Source organism: Eurypyga helias, unplaced genomic scaffold (genome assembly GCF_000690775.1).
Source record: "Eurypyga helias isolate BGI_N326 unplaced genomic scaffold, ASM69077v1 scaffold14440, whole genome shotgun sequence".
Taxonomy (NCBI): domain Eukaryota; kingdom Metazoa; phylum Chordata; class Aves; order Eurypygiformes; family Eurypygidae; genus Eurypyga; species Eurypyga helias.
In genome coordinates, this window is record NW_010225144.1 from 15,052 (window position 1) to 24,636 (window position 9,585).

Sequence of the window (9,585 nt, forward strand, 5' to 3'; positions counted from 1 at the left end):
CAAAGGCAGTGGTCATGCATGACACCATGTATTTCTTAAAATGTTCCGTGTAAATGGCATTAAGTAATTTGTTTAGTGTAAAGCTGGTTTGGCAGATACTACAAAACTGGAATGCAAAGAAAGAAAAAAATAAAAAAGATACTGCTTGCAGTCAGGAATATAGAAGTAAAGATGAGCACCTTAAGCAGGAACTGCAATAATTGGGAAGGTAATTAAACCCATGTTTTTCTCCTCAATGGGTTGGTGTGTGAAGAGGGGGAAAGGGTGTAAAACCTCCCAACACTTGGAATTTACATAACTGAAATGCTTTGGCAAAGAGAACAGGAGAAAAATGTGTTTATTTGATTGGATTTCATGGGCCTTGAGGACAGATTTGAAGATGGCAGGAAGTGACAGCTAATGTAGAAAAAAGATACAGCTGTAGGTAACTTTCCTTGTAAAAACAAAGTGCGCACAAACCCCAACCAAAACCCCCAACACCCTAAGCCTCCAAATAAAGAGAATATAAAACATCTAGAGATGAGATATGAACTGAACTTCAGCCCTCTTACAGCAGTCATAAATGGATTAAATGTGCACCAATAAAAGTATTTCCCATTATCTGCACTCTTGTCCTTCCAAGAGCAGTTACACTGGGAGGGCTCTCAGCTGACGTGCTCTCAAGCTCTCTTCATATCAAAATTTGACACCACATGAACTGAGTGGTTAAGGCTAAACTTGCCTAAATTGGTTTATGATAGGACTGTATCAGTACTGTGGATGCTGTTGCAGCTGAGATTGCTCAGGATCTTTGTCCTCATTGGTTACCTGTCTTACAACCTACCTCAGTTACTTAACTGGTTAAACTGTTACGATGTGTCAAGATTCTGAAACCCAGCGAGTTTCTAGCTCCATGTGGTGGTAAAAGAGACTCTGAATTCAGTCAGCCGGCGCACTGTGGTGGAAATCCGTAGACAATGTAAAATAGCAGATTTTTAAAGGTCATACTTGGCAGTGACCTAAAACTAACAAAGGGACAGCAGTAAAGTTTATTTTCACTTAAGCTATTTTAGACTTTCAGAAATTCAGACTGATTATGCCACCATAGCAGCCTTGTAGTTAGCTGCTTTATGATCATCTTGGTTATAAAGAGGAGCAGAGATTTAGCTTTTGATAAGTACTAGGTAGAGCAGCTGTCAGAGCATCACAGTAGCTTCTGTCATTCCACCTTAACAGGACCAGGAAAGAAATGTTGGGTGCATGTATCCATTTTAAAGGAGATCTTGTGTGGAATCTCATCTACTGTATTTGAAACTGCTGAGATTGAGATGAAACTTTATGGTCTGACAGAAGGTTCCTTTTCCATCACATGTCTTTTATTGCAATGGTCTAGTGCTTGCAAGATAGCACTTTGACTAGATTGTTATGTTCTGACCTATATTAAAGATGCTTGTGGATACGGTCTAGTTTGAAACATGGTAGCAGACAATAAATGTGGAGGATTGATAGTTTGTCCAGAAATCGTGCGCTTTTGCTGTACTAATGTTCCTTCTGGTGTGCTTCCTCAAAAACCTATTTGGAAAGCTTATGTATTATCTACCATTTTCTAGAAGAAAGGGGTATTCTCTTGTGGGTATTTTGCTTTCTTTTTTTTGGGAGGGGTGAAGTTTTGTATTGTTTTTTAAAAAAAAAAAAACCCCACACCACACTCCAAAAGCCCCCACAATGTTTCTAAGTGATACTTGCTATTGCTTTTTTGCCTTGTGTGTTGCGGTGTCTGATGTCGGCCACCCTTCTGCTAAATCTTCAGCACCACGTGTGCAGCATTATGGAAAGGGCAAGGTCTGTAAATCCCTGTTGAAGACCTGGTTCTGAAGGTTGGCATTCTTGCTTATATGGTTCTCACTGTTCGCAGTGCTGGCCCTGGACCAGTGTCATGCCCATGACATTAGGATTTTCTTCCGGTGTTCAGAGGAACATGACACAAACTTAGGTACTGGGATGAGGAAAAAACGTTGAGGTGTAGGGATTGATTATCTCCGGCTTAACAATAAATTGAGAGGATTGTGAGTACAGAGGACTGGCTGTTCTAGAGAGATGATTGTTATTGCAGGTACCAAGGATGTCATATGCCACTATCCCCCTAATCAGTAACTCAGAACATGAAGTATTAGTTGCTGTTTATACTGGGGCTACTGTGAATGTACTTATGGGTCTGTAGGAAGAACTCGTCTGGGAAGCATTAGCTACAGCAGCTGTTGGCAACATGGAATTTTCTGATTTCTAATGCTAGTTATGTGCTTTTCACAGTTTTGACAATCTTTCAGAACAGTTTTCTGCAGTAGTGGTTATTAGCCATCAAGACTTTTATACAGGCAGACTAAACTATTAACATAATACAGTTGCCAAAGACCAGAATAATAACAGGGTTTTTCATTTACATTTAATCTGTGGTGCAAGCAGGCCATCCTAGAAGCATTGTTATTGACCAAAACTTCTTCCATAGCTTCTTGAAGAAATGCTTTAAGTATTTTGTGATGTCAAAAGGGACCCTTGATATATCAGAAAAGACCACAAGAACGTCTCAAATGTTTGGACGTTCCAAGTTACAGACTTCTGGAGACACTGAAATACCATGAAATTTCCAAGACTTGCAGAAACATATCCAGTTACTCATTCTGGCTCTCTGAAATCCTGTATTTCTTGACTCTGAAACTCTTTAAAGTGTGCTTTAAAGTGAATACATTTAATCAGTAGGTGTTTAAGCTCAGAAATTTATATATAAGAATTATCATGGACAGGATTCCAACAGTATTGTAAAAAACAAAACCTCACCCTAGAGAATATAAATTGACTCTTGTTCAAAGGTGAAATGGACACTTGAATTCAACTTGGCAGGCTGCAGGAAGTGTAAAAAGCTGGGTTTCTGAATATCTTTTTAAATCCCATGGCGCACTTTTTTTCCCCAGAATGTATGTTCAGCTGTCCTTGTTAAATCCAGACCTGAACTAAGTGATACCAGTATACTGAGGGGGGGAAAGCTGATCAATGTATTATGTCCGTTCCTTCCATGTTGTACTTGTGATACAGTGGAGATTGTGTTTTTATTGGCAGCATTAAGTACAACAGGGGAAGGGCTTCAGGTACCCAAGAAACCCAAAAAACCCCACAGCAAGCCAAAAAAGGGAGTATTTATATAGTTACTTTTAAACAGTGAAAATACATTTTCAAAATGATCCCAAACATAAATTGCTCATGTTTGAATTCAGGGGTATTCAGTCTGTACCTCACAGATGTCACAGTGAGTTACTGAAGTGGTTCAAAGCAGTTAAGACGCAGTTGAAATGAAGACTGATGATCTTTTGTACAGTGCAGATGGTACCTTGGACTCCGTAGTAGAAACATAAAGTGACTGTGATACCAGATTTGCCAAGCCAAGTTCTCTGCCTGCCTTCTCCCCCTTCCGCCCTTCCCCCAGTGACCACAGTGCAGGCTGCAGGATGTTGGGGCGTTGTCCAGATGAAAGATGATTTAACTTCCTTCAAGGAATGCTTGATTGCTTAACTGAGACCAGTCACCTGTGTAAGTTTGTGCTTACAATTAAAAGTTCAGTGTTCAGTGTTTCCAAACTTGTTTAACTCTACCTAAATGCTAATATGTGTAGAGACCACCATGTGCTGTAATAAGTATCAAATGAAATTGAAATCTGTTAAATTTAATGCTTTCTTTCTAACAGTTTCGAGCCCCTGGCAGCCATGATCCTGTAGTTTGGGAACTGCTCACGTTCTCAAACTAACACCTTACAGATAATAATCTGAAGGAGTTTTGCTGTTACGGATAGACAGCTGTAAGCTTAAAGCTGTAATCTAAGGTTGAATTACCACCTGTGCTGTTCCCAGTCCTCAGTCTGTTTTCTGTCTGCAAACATATAGATGTGTGTTCTGGCCTGCAAAGTCACATTTTCCTTAGAATTTGCAACCAGAACTAATAGTGTGTATTTGTAGGAATCACGTTCATTGCTTGCTTACTGTCATCTTGCAAAAGCCATGCGAGTCTTTTAACAACATTCAGGTATTTGGAAGAAAATCCAGGTTGAAATAAAAATGGGCTGTCAACAGTCAAAGGCTCCTAAGAGGGTATTGTGTGTCTTAAACCCCAATATAATTTGATTTTTTTCTTCAGAATGTTTGATTTGATGGTCTGGAAAATACACTTCTATCTTCTGAACAGTATTTGAGAATATATTCTGCATTGTTAGAGCAAATGTGCCATTTTTTCCCTTTGACATTTCAGTGGTCTCAATACAGCACTTGTACATACCCAAAACCAGCAAGAAAAGCCAACTGAAATGCATTTTGAATATTACATGCCAGCCTAATAAAATTGTAAAATCCAAAATTTTATTATAGACTGGTTTAACTTTAAAGAAAGCACGAAAATGTCAGTGATTAAGATCACTAATATGTTTTTACAGCCTTTGTACAAAATGAGTACTGTTGTATCACTTGTCTGACACCAGGTTTTCACATAGGACTTTTGGTCATGCTGCAGCAGTCGTTAGCGACTCGTGTCGCTTCAGCGCTGTGTTTCAGAGACTTGAGACGTGCACGCTAAGAATGATGCAGAGAATCTGAAAATACCTTAAGAAGGAATTTCCCATTGCTAATGCCCGAATGCGAGTGATCGCAGGCCCAGCAATAACTGACGCTGTGGTTTTGGCTTTTCTGCATTTGGGGGATGCAGTAAGAACTGGGAAAGGCTTTGTTGTGTCCATATAGCTATTAAAGATTTTTGTTATTCTGAATTTTTTGGTTGGCAGTTATTGCTGATTGCTCTTGGAAGCAAAGAAAATTCAAGTTTTGGTGTTGGGTAGGTCACTGGATGATGTGACCGGGATGTCTGAGTTTCATCCACGCTAGTAACTATGAATTAATTATTATCCACTGCAATTAACACCATTTGGTACTTCCAAAACAAAATAGCAAGTTTCAATATTCATCTGTCTTGCTGCTGTGTTCATCTTCACTGTGCTGCTCCCTGTGTCTAAGAACTCTTCCTCTTAGAGGTGTTGGTTCTTTTAACTAAAGACACGTGTGCCAGATGTTCTGGGTTTGAGGTTGCTTATTGTCAGCTAAGCTTATCACTCTGCAAGTTGTCATGGGACATAAAAATCACAGACTCAGGAAATGGTTTGGGTTGGAAGGGACCTCAAAGACCATCTAGTTCCACCCCCCCTGCCATGGGCAGGGCCACCCTCCACTAGACCAGGTTGCTCAAAGCCTCATCCAGCCTGGCCTTGAACTCTTCCAGGGATGGGGCATCCACAGCTTCTCTGGGCAACCTGTTTGTTTCAGTGCCTCACCACCTTCTCTGGGAAGAACTTCTTCCTGATATCTAATCTAAACCTCCCTGCTTTCAATTTAAACCCGTTACCCCTTGTCCTGTCACTACAGGCCCTTGTAAAAAGTCCCCCCCAGCTTCCTTGTAGCCCCTTCAGGTACTGGAAGGCGCTATAAGGTCTCCCCAGAGCCTTCTCTTCTCCCGGCTGAACAAGCCCAACTCTCTCAGCCTGTCCCCATAGCAGAGGTGCTCCAGCCCTCGGAGCATCTTCGTGGCCTCCTCTGGACTTGCTCCAGCTGGCCCCTGTACTTATGTTGGGGGCTCCACAGCTGGATGCAGCACTCCAGATGAGGTCTCACAAGAGCAGAGTACAGGGGGAGAATCCCCTCCCTCGCCCTTCTGGCCACACTTCTCCTGATACAGCCCAGGATACGGTTGGCCTTCTGGGCTGCCAGCGCACACTGTCAGCTCATGTCCAGCTTTTCATCCACCAAAATGCCATGAAGCAGAAAATTCCTTCCTTTTCAAGACACCTTGCATATTGCTGCTTTTCCAGAAAGGTGCTTTTCATTGTGAAGCTGATTTTTCGGCTGGCTATTTGCAGCCTTCTTTCTTAGGCTTGTTGCACACCTGTATTCCTAGGATGTGTGCATAGATTTACTTACTTTAGATAACCATTGGGGAACAGGACTTGAGGGGGTGGAAAAAAAGTCTCGAGGCTGGGAAACGAAAGCTAATGATGAGTTTGGTTCACAAAACATACTTCAGAGTGTGGTTGAGGGTTGGAAATGCTCTGGTTCCGGCTCGCAGGTGGCTCAGGGGAGCGGTATGTTTGCGTGGGAACAGTGCTCACTAGGTGGCGATGTGGTATAAACAGCGTTTACGGGCAGCTGTGTGGGTTCGTGATAATTCAGTCACTTCTAGTTTGGGAACATCACAGTTCAGTCATGTGGGTGTCAGGTTTGTGTTTCCCCCTCTGTAACCTGAATGTTGATTCAGTAAGGTTCCCGCTAGCGAGCTGCGAAAAGTGATGTTTCTGAATGGTTGGTTGTTTCATTATTTTAAAAACGGGAAGGGGGGAGCTCTGCTTAGAGGCACCATCATGTTTTGAGGTTGTGTATTGTTCTGCCCAGTTTAATAATAGCCAAGTGGTTTGTTATTTAACTCAGCATTGAGACAGTGTCTATCTCTGCACGTGACAAGTGAAGATCATGTATGCCGGGCTCCATGCTGTGCTTACTGCTACCAGCCAAGTGGTGTGTGCTGGGGTTCCCCAGATCCTAGAGCAGCTGATAAAAGGAAAAGCTATTTGCAAAGCAGATTTTTTTATATCTAGAAGTCCAGCATTAACTGCTTGTTAAATCTTTAATTCTGAAGGCTGTGGGTTTGTGTGTTGGTTATTTGGGGGGTGTTTATGGTGTTTTTTTGGTCTTGGGGTTTTTTGTTTGTGTTTTTTTTTTTTTTTTTGAGAATTCTGTTCATGCAGTGGTAACTTAAGACTACATCGTGCTCCTTTGAAAAATTGTTTTCATGATTTTGAGGTTGTGGAAGGCCATTGTATCACTCCTCACAGCCCAGAGGAGCAGGGGCCAAAAGCCAGTGAGCGAGCGCAGGAGCTGCGGGCGGGTCTGAAGGCACAGGCTTCTCCAGCGCAGACCCTTCTGTGCGTCGCTTTGGCGAGCCGCTATTGTGAGCGGGAGTGGGGAGGAAGGTTGTAATTAGGTATCCATGTGGGCTGAACCCGCCATTTTGCTGAGCTCCGCTGGAGTAGGCCCTTGTAAGGGAGATGGCAGGGGGCTGGGAGAGCATGAAATGGCAGCCGGCTAGCCCGGGTTAGCCGTAATCCGGCCATATGCACCCTACAGGAAGCCACTGTTTCGCACGGCTTCTGAGTCTGCCCGTCCCCCCCTGGGTCAGAGACGGTGGGAGGAAAGGTGCAGTTTTCGGAAAAAGAAGCTGTTTTGACTTCCGCTTTGCCTTTCTGATGGGCAGAAGACAAAGTCTGGGGAGAGCGAGGGTGCGAGTGGTTAGCACCGCGCTCTTTTAAGACGGGATTGCGTGTCACGTTACTCCTGTAGCCGCCGGCAAATGGGCCAGGGACAGAGACGAGCCGTTGGCCACAGTGGGGCACTAGTCACCAGTCTGAACAAAGCGAGCTCAGGCTCTTGTCTCTGCTGGAGAATAACGTGGGTTGTACGCAGCCTTCCGTGGTTAGAGTAGGCTGCGGGTTTCACCTCCCTGTCCTGTGTCTGTCCTGCAGGCGATGGAGCATGCAAACGGTATGGAGCTGGATGGCAGGAGGATTCGGGTGGATTACTCCATCACCAAGAGAGCACATACACCTACCCCGGGCATCTACATGGGCAGGCCAACACAGTAAGGAGTTCACTCGTTTCCTCTAATGGGGCTAAAAGGGATTTAAACTAATGTTGGGAGACCGGTTGAAGAAACAGAGCTACAGGTACTTTGTTTAGAAAAAAATAATTATGTCAATAACTACTATATCACAAATGTATTAATATAACAAATGCATTACTGTGGTTCATGTAGACTGTGAAATCCTAGTTGTTGTATAAAAATGCATCCAGCACGGTCAGCAAGTGCACCTTTGGCTTACTGGGATACCAGGGTGCCTGTTTGCCTTGGGTTTTGATGGGAGGTAGGCTCAAATCCCTGGGGGGGGGGCGGGGGGTGTTGAAGGGGGGGGGCGGGGTGTGTTGAAGGTGTTTTTCTTCAAATGTTTCATTGTTTCCTTGTTTCGTGGCATAGTCTTAAGGGTCTGATCTGCAAGAACACTTAAAAAAAATATTTGGAACCATTTAACTCAAGATGAAGAGTAGATAGCTGAAGTGTGGTTTTTTGCTTTCTCTCTTGTAGCAGTGGAGGAGGTGGTGGCGGTGGAGCGGGTCGTCGCCGTGACTCGTACTATGACAGGGGGTATGACAGAGGCTATGACAGATACGAAGAATATGACTACAGATACAGGTACCTAGTTTTTATTTCTGTAGGAACAAGTGGGTTTGTTGGGAAAACTGCAAAGTCAGGTGGCAAATGTTGCTCTGTTTGTGGTACCGTTCTGCATACCTGCTGGCTGGCCGTTAGAGCCTCTGCGCATTGGGTTTTGTGGGATTAAGGTAGTCATGCTCCTTAGTGTTTACGTAATTTGGCTGTATAGCAAGCAGTCGGGCGAGGGGCTAGTTTTGCTCCCCAAAGGAGGCCGGGCATGTGCCCTATGAACCTAGTGGAGAGCTAGAAAGGGAACTCAATTTTCCATGCTGTATATAGAGCTGGGGACAGCTGACACACAGTGCTGCTGAAAAAGGAGTTATTTGTGGATGGGATGTCTAATGCTTGACATTTCATAACCATCGCACTGTTTTGAAAGTTATCTGGTGTCAGCGAATGTTGTTGAACAAGAATTGTAGGCATCCAGAAAAGCACCTCGTGCATTTGCAGGGCTAGTGAGAGTTTATGAAATTCTTTGGCGGGGAATATCTTGCTGTTTTCAACACATCAAGCAGAGAAATATAAAAGCATTTGTTAAATAACTGCAAGCCACAGCCAAACAAAGCTGAAATCATTCATGCAGGCCAAGTCTTTCAGCGTTAAGGAAATGGGTCTGTTCCGTAGAAGTGATGTGAATAAGGCTTCTTTCATAATGGATGTTGTTGAGCTGCTTTTTCCCTTTCCTTTAAAGGAGACGATCCCCATCGCCATATTATAGTCGGTACCGATCGCGGTCAAGATCCCGGTCCTACAGTCCAAGTAAGTAACTACACGTCAATAAATAGACTTAGACCTTGTTGTTACTCACATTAATCGGTCGGTGGCAATTCTGAATGCGAAAGCACGAGAGGTGGGCGCGTGAAAGCCGAGCTGATGTGTGCGTGGTTAGTTTACAGTAACTGTTTTCTGTTTGTTTTCCCCAGGGCGCTACTGAAGATCAGAAGAGTTCCAGTTGAGGACGTGATTTTTAAATACAAAGTTCAGACCTTAGCTTCCCTACTGCTTCCCCTCCCGGCCCTCCCTTCCTCGTCCTCCATCCAGCTCTTTCACAATCTTTGGGTCATATAGAATATCCGTCTTTTCAGTTGAAGTATTCCTGTTTCCATCCCTCCGTATTGTAATACTCTTCAATATTGTAATTGTTGTAGTTTTTGTGTAGTAAAACCTCCTCAGTAAACTGAACTAGAGACCCCAAAGTGCTGATCCATTTTGGAAGTCATTCCTATTTTGTTTTTTAAAAAACCGGACTCCTGACTAATC

At 43.5% G+C, this 9,585-nt stretch overlaps 1 protein-coding gene across 1 annotated transcript in view; it reads left to right on the forward strand.

Moving 5' to 3' along the window:
* The window catches only part of TRA2A (transformer 2 alpha homolog (Drosophila)), a 16,006-nt gene extending 6,565 nt beyond the window's left edge, over positions 1 to 9,441 (forward strand). Inside the window, 5 exon segments of the mRNA XM_010148308.1 lie at positions 7,580 to 7,702; positions 8,020 to 8,033; positions 8,197 to 8,304; positions 9,017 to 9,084; positions 9,249 to 9,441. Of these exon segments, the coding sequence (XP_010146610.1) occupies positions 7,580 to 7,702; positions 8,020 to 8,033; positions 8,197 to 8,304; positions 9,017 to 9,084; positions 9,249 to 9,259 (324 nt within the window). The 3' untranslated portion in view covers positions 9,260 to 9,441.
* The last annotated feature ends 144 nt before the right edge of the window (positions 9,442 to 9,585 follow it).